The sequence below is a fragment of the Molossus molossus genome, unplaced genomic scaffold (assembly GCF_014108415.1).
Source record: "Molossus molossus isolate mMolMol1 unplaced genomic scaffold, mMolMol1.p scaffold_m16_p_12, whole genome shotgun sequence".
NCBI lineage: Eukaryota > Metazoa > Chordata > Mammalia > Chiroptera > Molossidae > Molossus > Molossus molossus.
In genome coordinates, this window is record NW_023425347.1 from 65,518,369 (window position 1) to 65,534,861 (window position 16,493).

The 16,493-nt window shown below is 37.2% G+C and overlaps 1 protein-coding gene across 5 annotated transcripts in view; it reads left to right on the forward strand.

The window, feature by feature from the left end:
• The window catches only part of TUT4 (terminal uridylyl transferase 4), an 86,696-nt gene that overhangs the window by 38,519 nt on the left and 31,684 nt on the right, over positions 1-16,493 (forward strand). For all 5 annotated transcript variants that reach the window (XR_004958934.1, XM_036256734.1, XM_036256735.1 and 2 more), the window contains exons 9-13: positions 3,432-3,551; positions 3,702-3,914; positions 7,120-7,294; positions 9,382-10,079; positions 13,565-13,715. Coding sequence is in view for 4 of the 5 variants with exons in the window: in XM_036256734.1 (XP_036112627.1) it covers positions 3,432-3,551; positions 3,702-3,914; positions 7,120-7,294; positions 9,382-10,079; positions 13,565-13,715 (1,357 nt within the window). In the remaining variant the exon portion in view is untranslated. The remainder of the gene's footprint in view (positions 1-3,431; positions 3,552-3,701; positions 3,915-7,119; positions 7,295-9,381; positions 10,080-13,564; positions 13,716-16,493) is intronic.

Here is a 16,493-nt window from a genome sequence, read left to right on the forward strand (position 1 = left end):
CCGGCCCTGGTTGGTTGTGCAGGTGGCGACCACTCGATGTGTCCCTTTCACATCGATGTTTCTCTCTCTCCGTGTTCCTCTCTCTCCCTCCCACTCTATCTGAAAAAAGAATGGAAAAATGTCCTCGAGTGAGGATGATTAAAAAAAAAAAAAAAAAAAAAATAGCCCTGACCGGTTTGGCTCAGCGGTTAGAGCGTCGGCCCTGCGGTCCTGAGAGACCCGGGTTCGGTTCCCGCTAAGGGCACGTGCCTCGGTTGCAGTTTGTCCCCGGCCCTGGTTGGGTCGTGCGGGTGGCAACTACTCGATGTGTCCCTTTCACGTCGATGTTTCTCTCTCTCTGTTCCCCTTTCTTCCCCCCACTCTACCTGAATTAAAAAAAAAAAAATGGATAAAAGACCTAAATGTAAGTCGTGAATACATGAAAATCCTAGAAGAAAAATATAGGCAGCAAAATCTCAGACATCTCACATAGCAGAATTTTCATTGATACATCTCCTAGGGCAAGAGAAACAAAGGAAAAAATAAACAAATGGGACATAAAACTAAAAAGCTTGTGCACAGGAAAAAAAATCATCAAAATGTAAAGGGAACCCACTGTATAGGAGAACATATTTGCCAATGACACAATTTTCAAAATATATAAGGAACTCATACAGCTTAATAAAAGGAAGACAACCCAATTAAAAAATGAGCACTGGACCTAAATAGGCATTTCTCCAAAGGGGACATACAGATAGCCATTAGACATGTTAAAAAATGCTCAGTGTTGATTATCAGAGAGAGGCAAATTAAAACTACAGTGAGGTATCACCTCACACCTGCCAGAATGGCTACCATCAGTAAATCAACAAGTGCTGGTGAGGATGTGGAGAAAAGGGCACGCTAGTATACTGCTGTTGGGAATGCAGACTGGTGTAGCCACTAAGGAAAACAGTATGGAATTTACTCAAAAAGTTAAAAATGGAACCACTGTTTGACCCAGTAATCCCACTTCTAGGAATATATCCTAAGAAGCCCGAAATAACAATCAGAAAGAATATATGTACCCTATGTTCATAGCAGTGTTAGTTATAATAACTAAGATCTGGAAACAGCTCAAGGCCCATCAGGAAATGAGTGGATAAAACAGTGATGCATTTACACAGTGGAATAGTATGCAGCTGTAGAAAAGAAAGAGTTCTTATCCTTTGCGACAACATGACTTAAAGGGAGCTAGAGAGTATTATGCTGAGTAAGACAAGCCAGTAGGAGAAAGAAATAATCACATACTCTCATTTATAAGGGGAATCTAATGAACATAAACTGATAAACAAAACATGTCTAGAGGCCTGGAGGCATGGAATAGAATGACATATCTGGGGTGGGTGGGGCACGATTAACCAAAGTACTTATATACATATACTGTTACCAGTGGACACAGATGGGCCTAGGGTGGGGCAGGGGCTGGGAGGAGAGGGGTAAAGGGGTGAGGGGATTGGAGGACATCTGTAATACTATCAACAGTAAAATTTAAAAAAATTTTTTTTTTAAGAATAAATACTCGGCCCTGGCTGGTTTGGCTCAGCGGTTAGAGCGTCGGCCTGCGGTCCCAAGAGACCCGGGTTCGGTTCCCGCTAAGGGCATGTACCTAGGTTGCAGTTTGTCCCCGGCCCTGGTTGGTCGTGCGGGTGGCAGCCACTCGATGTGTCCCTTTCACATCGATGTTTCTCTCTCTCTTCCTCTCTCCCCCTCCCACTCTACCTGAACAAAAAATAGAAAAATGTCCTCAGGTGAGGATAAAAAAAAAAAAAAAAAAAGAATAAATACTCGTTGATATGTAATGTATATGCTGTTCAGAAAAGAGCAAATCCAAATGATTAGTAAACATGTGCGACATTGCACCCATCCTGTTGACAGTTAAAATCTTATAATATTTGTTAGAATTATAATATACCACATATTTTTTAATCCAGCAAAGACAATCCAGCAAAAGAAATATAGCTCACAAATAAGCACCAGTACTTAGGAAATATGTATAAGGATAAATATTACAGCATTGTTTAAAATAGCAAAAAATAGAACAAATGTGAGTATCCTTGGGTGGGGGACCAACCATCCAGATCATAAACTATCACCATTTAAAAGAATGTGTTAGATCTGTACTAATTGACTTAAAGGGACTTTTCTTGGTGCATTGTTAAGGGAGAAGAATAATATGCAGAGAGATGTCGATAATAAAAAGTTTTGGTAAAATAGTGACAAAAAATAAAACCTTCCTTGTTTATGTAGAAAATAGAAATGTATATATATTTGTCTAAGGTTATTTGAATATAGAAGAAGGCATGGAATACATAGAAGATTATTAACATGAGGCAGAATTAGAAGTAAGATAAGAAAATAATATATATATATATTTTTTATATCCTCACCCGAGGACATTTTTCCATTTTTTTTTTTTTTTATCCTCACCCGAGGACATTTTTCCATTTTTTGTTCAGATAGAGCGGGAGGGAGAGAGAGAGAGAAACGTCAGTGTGAAGGGACACATCGAGTGGCTGCCACCTGCACGACCAACCAGGGCCGGGGACAAACTGCAACCAAGGTACATGCCCTTAGCGGGAACCGAACCCGGGTCTCTCTATACCACAGGCCGACGCTCCAACCGCTGAGCCAAACCGGCCAGGGCCATTTTTCCATTTTTTGTTCAGACAGAGCAGGAGGGAGAGAGGGGGAGAGAGAGAGAGAGAAACATCGATGTGAAAGGGACACATCGAGTGGTCGCCACCCACACAACCAACCAGGGCCGGGGACAAACTGCAACCAAGGTACACGCCCCTAGTGGGAACTGAACCTGGGTCTCCCTGAACCAGCCAGGGCTATTGTGAACACCTTTTAAACATATTATTTTCGCCCTGGCTGGTTTGGCTCAGCGTCAGCCTGCGGTCCAGAGAGACCCGCATTCGCTTTCCGTAGGGGCGCGTACCTCGGTTGCAGTTTGTCCCCGGCCGTGGTTGGTCATGTGGATGGCAGCCACTCGATGTGTCCCTTTCACGTCGATGTTTCTCTCTCTCTCTCTCTCCCTCTCTCTCTCTTCTTCCCGCTCTGTCTGAATAAAAAATGGAAAAATGTCCTCGGGTGAGGATTTAAAAAAAATAAAGGTGTCCACAATAAAAGCACATTATATGGTATGATTTCATTTAACGGAAACATATATGTGTCTTTATATGCAATAAAAATATGAATGGAAAGATGGTCACCATTATGTTAATAGTTATTTCAGGGTGCTTAGATTTTGGATCATATATTTTATATATATTGATATTAATATAATTATATATTTATAATTTTTTACAGTGATTATGGTGGGAAAAAAGCAACTTTTATTGTGAGAGGAGCAAAGAAAATTAAAGAAAGCTAAAATAAATGATGGTACTTTTTCTGTCATTTTGCAGTTGTGCTATATTGACTCCCAAACTGATGGCGGAATTCCTTCTTACTGTTTTGCTTTAATGGTGATGTTTTTTCTACAACAAAGAAAACCCCCTCTTCTTCCTTGTTTACTTGGAAGTTGGGTAAGCATGAGTTTGTGACATATGTATGTACATATGTAGTTTGCTCTTGAAGAGTGCTCTGTTCACACAATTTAAGCTGGAATTCTGGTTTGTCTGTCCATCTTTTTAAATAATTTTTCCACTGCCAATTTGGAATGCCGTTTTATATAGATTGAAGGCTTTGACCCAAAAAGAATGGATGACTTTCAGCTGAAGGGCATAATAGAAGAGAAGTTTGTGAAGTGGGAATATAATTCAAGTAGTGCAACTGAGAAAAACTCAATTGCTGAGGAAAACAAAGCTAAGGCAGACCAACCAAAAGATGATACCAAGAAGACAGAAACAGACAACCAAAGTAATGCCATGAAGGGAAAACATGGCAAAGTAAGCTTTTTTGGTTTTTGTTTCTTTGGATTTTTTATCTGTAATATTTGTGATGCCTTTGATTGAAGTTATTTTAATAGTAGGTTGACTGATCTAGAATAAGCCTCTTGGCCTCATATTCTTCATCTGTAAAGTGAGGGGTTGATCTGGTTTAGTTCTTCAGTACCAAGATTTCCTAATGAATTTATAACTCATTTTGGGAGATTTCTTTGCGTTTCAATTATGTCAAAGTAATTCTTTGTATATTTTTCATTTAGACAAGGAAAATTTCTAGTTACAGAGTTGAGCTGTAACTAATACTTTAGCATATGGGAATTATATTACCAGATTGGTGGAGAAATAAAGTCCCTGTGGTCCTTTAGGGTGTGACTTGCTTATTTAATCATTCAACATTCATTTATTAAGGATCTGCTACATACCAGGCATTATCTTGAGTGCTAGAGAATGAAAGTTGAATATCCATGCATTGTGTCCTCCAGAAGCATATAGTCTTTCTGGACTCCTACTCCTGAACTAGACAGACATATTACGAAAGAAATGACAATGTTACTGAAATATTGATGTTGTTCCCTGAACATATGTAGTTCCCTGAACATATGGTCTAATCCATTCAACTGTTCCATTTTCTATTCTCTTGTTATTACTTCACTGAGAAAACTGAAGTAATCAAAAGAACTTCTATACACTTCCACCACTATCTGCACTCACATGTGCTGCCTTGTTGCCTGCTTTTATAAAAAAAGGAACTTCTTGTGTTGCTGTCTAAAGTCATTTTCTCCACTTGTGTGTTCAGTCCCAAGCCTTCTTGTCTATTCCAGAACATTGCTCTAGCAATTCTTTTCTTTCTCTCCTAAGTTACCAATTTTTCATTGTTTACTGAATCGAACATGAGTTTTATTTCTATTTTAAAGAAAAATCTCAACACCACTTCCTTTCCCAACTATTCCTTTGTTCCATTTTGCAGTAAAACTGCTTGAAAGAATTGTCTGTATTCACTATTTCCAATTTTCTTGTTTCCTCTTAACTCATACTAATCAGGCTTTGACCCTTATCAATCTGCCAAAACTTGTATCATGTGTTTTATCTTCCACATTGCTAAATCTGATGGTTTATTTATCAATTTTTATCTTTTTTACTTATCAGCAACATTTGCCAGTTGATTGTTTTCTTCTCTGAAAAACTTCTTAACTTTCAGGATACCACACCCATGTCTAAATATTCCCTCTTAGTCTCCTTTGCTGGTTCTATCTTTCCCCTCCAGTCTCTTATTGTTGGGCTCCAGGGCTCAGTCCTTGATCCCCTTTTTCTTTATCTACACTCCTCTGGTGATCTTATCCAGTCCCCTGGATTTTAAGTACTATCTGTATGGTGATGGACTCTCATTTAATCTTCAGCTAAACCTCTTTCTTGAATGCTATAATTGTATCTTCAGCTGCCTATATAATGTCTCTACTTAGATGTCTAATAGATGTCTCAAACTTACCATATCTAAAACCGAACTATTGGTCTTCCCCTTGCCTCACATGCAGTTTTCCCATCTCAGGATGGCACCATATCTTTTCAGTTGCTTAGTCAAAACATTGGAGTCATCTCTTTTTCATACCCCATATGAAATCTGACAGGAAATTCTGTCATCTCTATTTCAAAATATCCGGAATTTGACAACCTCTTACCACCTTCACTGTTACCATTCTGGTCCTAGCCACTATCATCTCTGGTCTGGATTACTACCATAATAATTTGTTTTCCTGCATCTACCTTTCCCCTTATAGTCTGTTCTCAACAAAACAATCAGAATGGTTCTTCCAAAACTTAAGTTAGATCATGCTCTTCCCCCTCAAAATGCTTCAGTTGCTCCTCATTTAATTTAAAATAAAAGCCAAAGAGTTCTTACTAGCCAGCTTTTTATTTTCCTCTTCTTTTCTCCCCTCTTTCTCTCTCACTAGATTTTTTGGTTTTCTTTTTTAAAGCTAGTCATACTCCTACTTTAGTGTTTGCTCCGTTTCCTATTCCTAGAACTAATTTCCTTTTTCTTCAAATCATACCTTCTCAACCAGTCTTACCCTGACCATTCTTTTTAACATTGAAACCGGCTTCCATATTCCTATCCCCTTTACTAAACCTACTCAAATTTTTTTTTTTATTTCCACAGCACTTTTCTTTTTCTAACTTACTATGTAATTTACTTATTAAATTTGTTGTTTATTGTGCTCTTCCCCTGGAAAGTGAGCTCTACTAAGGCAAGGATATTTTTTTCTTTTCATGGATCTGTCTCAAGTGCCTGGCACATAGTAGGTACTCAATGAATAGTTGTAGAATTGAATGAGTGAATGACTGCCTCATGCCTTTATGCTCGTTAGTGGTCACTTTTAGGCAGTTTTTATCTAGCTAATTCCCTTAAAAATCAGGTATTACCTCTTCTGTTACAACCCTTCGATTAGAGGCCCATTTTAGCATGCAGCCTTTGCTGTAATTGCTAAATTGTCTCTTCCTTTCCTAGTAGTCCATGAAGTAGTCCACTCATCTTACTTGAGTGGCAGGCAGTATGTTACAGTGATTAGCAACATGGATTTTTGCCCTATAGTTTCTACTTCATGGAATTGTTAGAATTATTAATTATAAGCGCAGCACTTAGAAGAGTGAATGATACATGGTGAGCAATATGTGTGTGAGCTCTCATTATGTATTTTATATCTCCAGTAAGTTCTAAATAAATGTTTGCCAAATGAAGGCGTTAGTTTTTGCAAGCAAAGGGCATTTATTTAGATTTTGAAAGTAATTGCTGTGGTGAGGAGCTGTAGTGATTGTTATGCAGTGGTTTACAACCTTGGCTGCACGTGGGAATCACTTAGGGAGCTTTAAAAATCTCAATACCCAGTCCATAGCCTAGGTCAATTAAATAATAATCTTGGGAAGGGTATGGGAGGTGGGAGTGGTGTGTAACTCAGGTATTAGTGTATTTTAGTACTTCTACTGTGATTCTAATGTGCAGTGAAGGTTGAGAATTACTGGTTTAGTGGAAAGGACACAAAATTCTAGGAGTCAGTAAATTGGAATTCTTCCCAGGTATGCCACAGATTGCTCTTTGGCAAGTTGCTTCTTTATGCTCAGTTTTGAAAAGTGATCTCTAAGGTTTTTTTAAACTGAAAAGTAAATGATTCTTTAGTTTCGTGACGCTTAAATGAAAAGTGTTTTTTTTCCCCAGTCTCCTTTAACATTGGAAACACCAAATCAGGTATCCCTGGGACAGTTATGGTTAGAGCTGCTAAAATTTTACACACTGGATTTTGCTTTGGAGGAATATGTCATATGTGTACGGCTAAAAGAGATTTTAACAAGAGAAAACAAAAACTGGCCTAAAAGGCGAATAGCCATTGAAGGTAAGATACATTTTATTTCATTTGGAGAATAATTTTTGTGTGCCACTCATCATCTGTTTCTAATACAGTGTTATAAATTTTATCTCTTGGCTTTGTAGCACTCTATATGCCACAAGGTTGTCATATTTTTAGATAAATTCTTTATTAAGTCCATTATAGGATTAATACTCATTTAAATTTTTCTAATCTGTTAATATTATATTGGTTAGGGTTTTTAGCTTATTTACATATCTTAATTTTAATTTTTAATTATGAAAAATTTCAAAAATATAGAAAAATAGAATAATGAATACTACAAGATCTCTTAAAAGACATTTGTGTCATAAAATTGTTAAAATATAATTTTAAAATTCAGTTTTTTAAAAAATATTTTTTTTTATTGAGATTTTCTAGAGAGAGGAAGAGAGAAAGGTAGAAATATCAATGGGAGCCCTGGCCAGTGTGGTTCAATGGTTAGGGCGTTAGCCTGCGGTCCGGAGAGACCTGGGTTCGGTTCCCACTAAGGGCGCATACCTCGGTTGCAGTTTGTCCCCGGCCCTGGTTGGGTCATGCGGGTGGCAGCCACTTGATGTGTCCCTTTCACATCGGTGTTTCTCTCTCTCTCTCCCTCCCACTCTATCTGAACAAAAAAAAGGAAAAATATCCTCAGGTGAGGATAAAAAAAAAGAAATATCAATGGGAGAGAGAAACATCATCAGTCAGCTGCCTCCTACACGCCCCCAACTGGGGATCCAGCCGGAAACCCCGGCTTGTGCCCTGAACAGGAATCAAACCAGGACCTCTTGGTCCATGGGTCAACGCTCAATCCACTGAGCCACACCAGCCGGGATAAAATTCGTTTTTGTTTTTGTTTTTTTTGTCTTCTAAATTATCTCATTTGTTAAATGTGACTAAGCTAAAGAAAAAAAAGAACAGTTGATGTTGACATACTCAGGTTTCACATCAAATCCCAAGAACATTAAGATCGTTAGAGGTACGGAAATTAATAGAATGGCTTCTAAATTCTTAATCAGATTTTAAATTCTACAATATTTCACTTACTTTTTATAGATAGGAAATTGAATTTCTGTCCATTATTTTAGTTCGTTAACCTACACATTCTTCTGTTTCCCCAATCCACTTCTGGCCTTCTCTAGTGTGAATTGAACCCACACATGTTCTCGTACACGCAAGCATGTCCTCACATCTTATGCTCTCTTACATGTAGTAAATAAATGAGCTCAGAAACCTCCAGCCATCATAATTTCTTTTTCTTCTGAAGCGGGGAAGCTTTTTAAAGCCTTTATTTAGATAACAGCAAAAAGTAACCGGTACTTCAACCATAGCAATCCTGTCCTGTTAATCCTTTTACTTAATGATGGTCAGTAGTGGAGAAAATGTGTATTGTTTTTTTTTTGGTGGTACTGTTCTTTTTTCTTGGCATATTTGTATTTAAGGCTTAGAAAATCCAAAAACCTATAAATGTTTTCAGAAGTATGAGTTGATGCAAACCTTCTCAACATAGCCATTTTAAATTTTGGTTTAAGTTTTACTTTCTTAGGTCTCTACTTTTCTGTTTCTCCTTCTTTCTCTCTTTAATTTTCTGATCTCACTAAAGTTAAATCTTAAAAATCACTATTTTTTGAACCTGAAATTGAGAGTTTAAGGTTATATTTTATTTGTTTAAATTACCAGGAGTATGTAACTAAAGAATACTATGACAATGAAAATTATTAATGGGTCCCGGAACTTGAAAATTTTATTCAGTGACACTATGGGGAGGCATAATGGCATAGCTGTTTCCAGCAATTTCATTATTGAAACTTTGTAATTACGGAGTTGGGCTCCTCAGCTATTTTCTCATTAATTACCTTATTGTTATTCTTTTCTAAAATATTTTTTTATTTTATGATAGAAACAAAAGAAAAGATGTTGCTATTGTATTTGCCCTAATAAGTTTGTAGGAACTTTCATTGGGACTTTAGTTTAGAAATACCTTGGGAAAATGTACTCTGCTCACAATCTAGCATTTAAGATCTGTTTGTATAAGCTTGAAAATGTAGTTTGTTAGTAAATACTTAGCTACTAACCATTTTCTTTTTTATTAGATCCATTTTCGGTCAAGAGGAATGTTGCACGGAGCTTAAACAGCCAGCTTGTTTATGAATATGTTGTGGAGAGATTCAGGGCAGCTTATCGATATTTTGCCTGTCCTCAGAGGAGGGCTGCAGATAAATCTACAGTGGATTCCATGAAAAAAGAAAAGGGGAAAATAAACAGTAAGAAACCAGTGAAGTCTGACAATATGGCATCTAATTGTTGCATTCAACTTGGGGAAAGCACAGAAAAAATAAATGAAGAAAGAAGTCAACCTGATAAGTGTGATGAAATGAAATGTACATCACAGAGATGTATTACTAAAGATGACAGTTTGTTGGTAAATGAACTAGTTTTGGCTGGACATGGACAGGAATCTTCATCTCTTTCTACCAGTAAAGGCAGTGAGTTAGAGCCAAAATCAATTAAGAAACAAGATGATTTAGCGCCTTCAGAAACTTGTTTAAAAAAGGAACTCAGCCAATGTAATTGCATTGATTATAAATCTTCTGACCCAAATGAATCTGTTGATACAGACTGCAGGTCAAATTTAGTAACAGAGAGTTCACATCAGATTGTGTGCTCTGACACATCTGCTACCTCTTGCAACTGCAAAGCTACAGAAGATGCTTCTGACCTTGATGATGATAATCACCCCACCCAGGAATTTCATTATGTGTTTGATAAGTTTATTTTAACCTCTGGCAAGGTAGGATACAGTTTGTAAACATTCTGTAGATGTCATTGTTGTGTGGCTTTGTATTTATAGTTTTTAGATTCAGAAATGTAAAAATAGCTTCTGTGATAGTGTAGACAATTGTTTTAAAATGATATTTTAGTGTATATTTTAATTTTACTTACTGTGTTTTTTCTAGTAGTTGCCTTTTAAGAATGTATATAAAACCCCAAAAGGTTTCAGCACTCTGTTACTAGATGATTTGCTTCACTTTCTTATAGATGAAAGGATTCATGAGATATTTTATGAAAATCAGTTTGGCAAAAGCATTATATATTTAAATTGTGCTTATTTTTAATACATAATGATTATTTTTTCTTCCACAAATGAGAATACAAGAATTGTAAACTATAATAGTATTCTGTTTTAAAGGATTTTTTTTGGCAGAGAGTAGGGTGGTTGGGGAGTGGGAGTATAAATTTAATAAAGATAGTTGAGTGGAAACTAAGAGCAGGAACCAAAAAAATGAAGAATTCAGATTCTTTTTCTCTACCACTGAACTTGTCTTTGAATTTTGGCATATTTTTAAAATAAATTATAGGAGTCTTAACTTTCCTACTAGGTGGCATAGTCTGAACTTTAACTTGGTATATTATAGAAAATAAAATGCCCCAATGAACAGAAAATAAGCAGTAACTACTTTGTTAATAAAAAAAGTTTTACCTAAAAACTTTACCTAAAGTTTCACATTGCGCCCTGGCCGGTTTGGCTCAGCGGTTAGAGCATTGGCCTGCGGTCCGGAGAGACCCGGGTTCGGTTCCCGCTAAGGGCACGTACTTCGGTTGCAGTTTGTCCCCGGCCCTGGTTGGTCGTGCGGGTGGCAGCCACTCGATGTGTCCCTTTCACGTCGATGTTTCTCTCTCTCTCTCTTCCTCTCTCTCCCTCCCACTCTATCTGTACAAAAAAAAAAAAAAAAAATAAATAAATAAAGTTTCACATTGCTTCAAGTGCAGAATATACAATCGAAATATTATTAGCACCCAGAGTGCTGATTATATAGATCATGTGTAAACCAAGTGGCATCTAATAAAAAACAACTGGAAAGTTATCCAATTTTATCAATAATTACTGATTCACAGCTTTAAAAAATTTAACCTAATTACTAAGCTCTGTTCTTCATTCTTTGTAAGGGTACATATATCGCTTTTGTTTAGGTTGCAGTAATTAGGGCATATGGACTATTGAAAGGATGAAATAAATGGCAGATTTTTGAAAAGCCTTTTAATTATATTATTGCAGTTTATATTTCTTCTACTTTATACTTTCTTTTTCCTGGAAACTTATCTTAGGGTAGCTATTTCTCAATTTTAATTTTTTCTAGTTATCGATAACTTATTTCTAGAGTTTTCTGATAAATATGCCATTAATAAAAAGCTTTGGCCCTTGCCAGTTTGGCTCAGCGGTGAGAGCGTTGACCCTTGGACCAGAGTCCCGGGTTCGGTTCCCGCTAAGGGCATGTACCTTGGTTGCAGTTTGTCCCCGGCCCCGGTTGGAATCGTGTGAGTGGCAACCACTCAATGCGTCTCTCTCACATTGATGTTTCTCTCTCTCTCTCCCTCCTACTCTATCTGAAGATGGATGCAAAAAAAATAAAAGATAAAAATAAATAAAAAGCTTTGAAAAGCTGATAGAAATTCCTATGGTACTACTGTTAATTAGTCCACAACACAGCAGTCTTACAAATAGAGATTTCTGTATATAATTTGCGTCACGGTTCATAGCTAGGTAAATGTCCAGGCTAATCCTAGAGGAAGACGCTTACTTAGGATCTTGGCATATTACAATAAAGAAAAGAGTAGTGCTCTTCCTTTACCATATGTGTTTTTTATTAAGTAGTTGGAATACATTTTTACTGTTTTAGCTACCTGTATGCCTGATGGTGTGCTGGAATAAAAAATTGTTTTTCCTTATCGAGGATATTTTTCTATTGCTCCTTAGATAGAGTGGAAAGGAGATAGGGAGGGAGAGAGAGACACACACATAGATTGGTTGCCTCCCACATGACCCTGACTGGGGCTAGGGATTGAACCTGCAACCCAGATATATGCCCTTGACTGGGAATTGAACCCGAGACCCTTTGGTCCCCAGGCTGACGCTCTAACCGCTTTACCAAACCGACCAGGTCTGGAATAAATTTAAAATGGTGATACAGGGTTTGATGTTAAGTTTGTGGCAGTTACATAAGAGTTGTTCCTTGTATGAAGCAAATTTATTTTTAGAATTCAACTCTACAGTTTGGTTTCTGGAGTACCATGCTAATGTAATAAATTGAACCAATTAGGCAAGCAAGGGACATACCACACACACTCTCATGCACACACTCACTTCTTTTCCCTCTTTTTTTTTTTTTTATCTCTTCCAGTCTGTTTACTCCCTCTTTTTCCTTTTCCCTCTCCCTGTCTTCCTTCCCCTCTTATTATTTCTCATCCCAATCTTTATCTCTCTGGGTCTCTTGATCTTCTGCTCTCTTTCTCTTCCTTCCTTCCCTCTTCCTCTCTGCCTCCTCTGATGTCTACTCTCCCACCAATGGTGCTCCTATCCACAGGCCTCACCCTGCCCTGCAAATGTACACACAGACACACATTTTATACCATATTTTCACTGTACCTTTTCTATGAATAGATATACAAATACTTACGAAAATGTTACAGTTGCCTCCAATATTCAGTATAGTAATGTATTGTACAAGCTTGTAACCTGGCAGCAGTAGGTTATACTATTCGTGTGTAGTAAGCTGTACCATCTAGGTTTGTGTAAGTGCACTCTATGATGTTTGCAAAACATCATAAAAATCACCTGATGATGCATTTCTCAGAACATATCCCCACTCATTAAGCGATGTATGACTGTAATCTACTTTGTTAAAGATTTTAGTAGATTAGTGGTTTGGCTTGGTGGTTAAAGCCTCGGCCTACAGACCAAAGAGTCATGGGTTTGATTCCTGGTCAAGGGCATGTACCTGGGGTCAGGGTCCATCCCTGGCCTGATTGGGATCGGGGTCAGTTGGGTCATGTAGGGGCAGCCAATCGATGTGTCTCTCTCCCTTCCTTCCTCCGTTCCACTCTATCTAAAAATCAATGGAACAAATGTCCTCAGGTGAGGATTAACAACAACAAAAAAGATCTTATAGATTAAATTGTAATGTATGTATTTAATTTGGGGGCTGACAAAACTGTTTAAATTAACCTGTACCTTTTGCATCTCCTGGTATTTTATTTTATATCGTCAGGTAAAGCTAATCCTTGATAATACCATTTTAGTGGGGAAGAAAGTTAAAGTGGTTGGTTCAAAGTATGTTTTTTACATTTAACAATGCATTTCATTAACATGCTTTTCCCCACCCCCAACTTCCTCAGAACTGAATTACATAAAATCTTCTTTTTGTACCTGCTTTCTAATTAATGATGAAGTCCCTCAATAGTTTTATTAGATTAGATTTTTTTTTTGCTTTTGTATAGCCTCCAACGATAGTATGCAGCATCTGCAAAAAGGATGGCCATTCAAAAAATGATTGCCCAGAGGATTTCAGGAAAATTGATCTAAAACCTCTGCCACCAATGACAAATCGATTTCGGGAAATACTTGATTTAGTATGTAAAAGATGTTTTGGTAAGTCTCTTTTTTTTATTATTAGAACTACTGAGACTAGTTTCTTTCTTAGATTTTGAATATTTGTTTATTTATATAAAAACAGTTTGCTTACATTTGTTTTTGTAGAGGTTTTTGAATGGCTTGAGACCCAACTATAGATATTTACTAAATGCCTACTGTTGCAAGGCACTGGTAAATGCCAAGGGGAATAGAGTCCCCATGTGTTGCTTTTAAGGAGCTTAGAATCTGGATCTGTGCTGTCTATTATAGTAGCCACTGGCTGTATGTGGCTATTTAAATTTAAATTAATTAAAGTGAAATGAACAATTAAGTTCCTCAATTATACAAGCCACATCTCAAGTACTGAGTAACTACATATGTCTGAAAGCTACTGTATTGGACAGTCTAGATAGAGAACACTTTAATATTTGCATTGTTCTTGCACAGTGCTACTCTAGATGGATGTATAAGACACGTATGAACATTGCCATTATTGGAAACAGAATGTGTTACATGCTATAGTAGTGGTAAACAAAATGTAGTGCAAACACAATTTTAACTGGGATGGATAAGAGGAATTGGAATTAACGATGTGGCCTTTGAGTTGGACCTTGAACTGCAGATTATGAATAAAAGCAAAGGTGTTTAATTTGTGTGGGAGAATAATTACCTTACATTTGGTAGAGTATAAGAAAGGCAATAGAGGGAGATAGGCTATAAAGATATTTTTGGGAAAGCCTGTCATACTACCTCATTTAACAAACAGTTATGGTATATTTGGGATGAATCATCATTCAGCAAACATTTTAAAATTATTTATTTATTTATTCTTAATTTAATTTAATAAAATAAACATTTTTAAATTACTTGCTGTGTCCCAGGTAAGATAAAATTTCTGATGTAACATTTTAACCTTCCTTATTACCTCCTGCCGGGCAATCACTTACCTGCTTTTTGTTACTATAGATTAGTTTGCATTTTCTAGAATTCTTTGTAAATAGAATGACAAAGCATGTACTCTTTTTATTTTGGGGGGGGGGTGTAGGGGGAGGTCTGACTTCTTTTACTTAGCATAATTATTTTGAGATTAATTCATATTGTATGTATCAGTGATGGTTCATACCTTTTTTTTTTTTTTAATCCTCACCCGAGGACATTTTTCCATTTTTTGTACAGATAGAGTGGGAGGGAGAGAGAGAGAGAGAAAAACATCGATGTGAAAGGGACACATCGAGTGGCTGCCACCCGCACGACCAACCAGGGCCGGGGACAAACTGCAACCGAGGTACATGCCCTTAGTGGGAACCGAACCCGGGTCTCTCCAGACCGCAGGCGGATGCTCCAACCGCTGAGCCAAACCGGCCAGGGCAGTTCATACCTTTTTATTGCTGAGTTATGTTCCTTTCTATGCATGTACTACAGTTTGTTTACCCATTCACCTAATGATGAGTATTCGGTTTGTTTCTAAGTTTTGGTTATTACAAATAAATCTGCAGTGCACTTTCATATATGGATCTGGGTATGGACATGTTTTAATTTCTCTTGGGTAAATACCTAAGAGTTGAGTGGCTCAGTCATGGCCATTTATTTTAGCAGCTTTATGAAGATATGATTCACCACATTTGTTTTTATTTATTTAGTTACCTGTCTCAAAATGTACTCATGGATATTTTATACTTTGAGTTTTAATCCAATACCACTTTATTTTGTTGCTCAAATTGTTCCAGATTTGGCTATTGGGAGCTCTTTGAGTTGGTTCATCTATCCCTTTGATAAACCCACATCAGTGTATGAGGTTTTTGTTTGTTTTAGCACGTTCTTACTTTTCTGGCATTACAAATGCTCCAAGTCAAGAGATACACACACACACACACACACACACACACACACACACACACACTTATATTTCCTACATTTCTCCCAAGAGCCCTGGTTCCTTTTAATGGATAATAGCATTATCCAATAACCAAGATCTAGATGCTAGGGTTGTCTGTTATTATTGGGTGTTATTGCTTCTAGGCCCTTTCTGAACAAGAAAATTATGTGTGAATACTAACATACATACGTATATATATGCACACACACATCTATGAATATTTCTATATGTAACCATCTTATCTACATTAAGCTAAACTTGACTTTCTACTGATATTTCTAACTCTAATACATTATTACATGTCTCATACTAGCCACTTCTTTCTGCTTATCTGTAAATTTCCTACTCCAACATGAGAAATCTGGCTCCCTCCATCTGCCACCTATTTATTTAATTGTTCTATTTAAGTATGTATGTATAACATTATCAGAACTGTTATCCTGTACCCCTGTGGAAAACAACTTTATTAATTAGAGTACAGTGCTTATATGCAATTCCTTTTGCTCTTAGTTTTGCAGACTCTGCTCATTTTCAAAGTTACTTAGTTTAGCACCTTTTAACTCCCTTGAGTGAAATTGTCTTATACATTTAAAATACCTTTAGATTAAAAAAATTTTGTTGTTGTTAATCCTCACCTGAGGCTATGTTTCCATTGATTCTAGAGAGAGTAGAAGGGAGAGAGGTGAGGAGAGAGAGAGAGAAGCATCCTGTGAGAAGGACACATCAATTGATTGCCTCCCTCATAACCCCAACCAGGGCCAGGGATCAAACCTGCAACCAAGGTATATGCCCTTGACCTGGGATCGAACCAGCACAACCCTTAGTTCAAGGATCAACGTCCTAACCGCTGAGCTAAACCGGCTAGGGCAACACTTTTAGATTTTCTAGTTACAACCTGCATTCCATCCTGAGATTCTCTG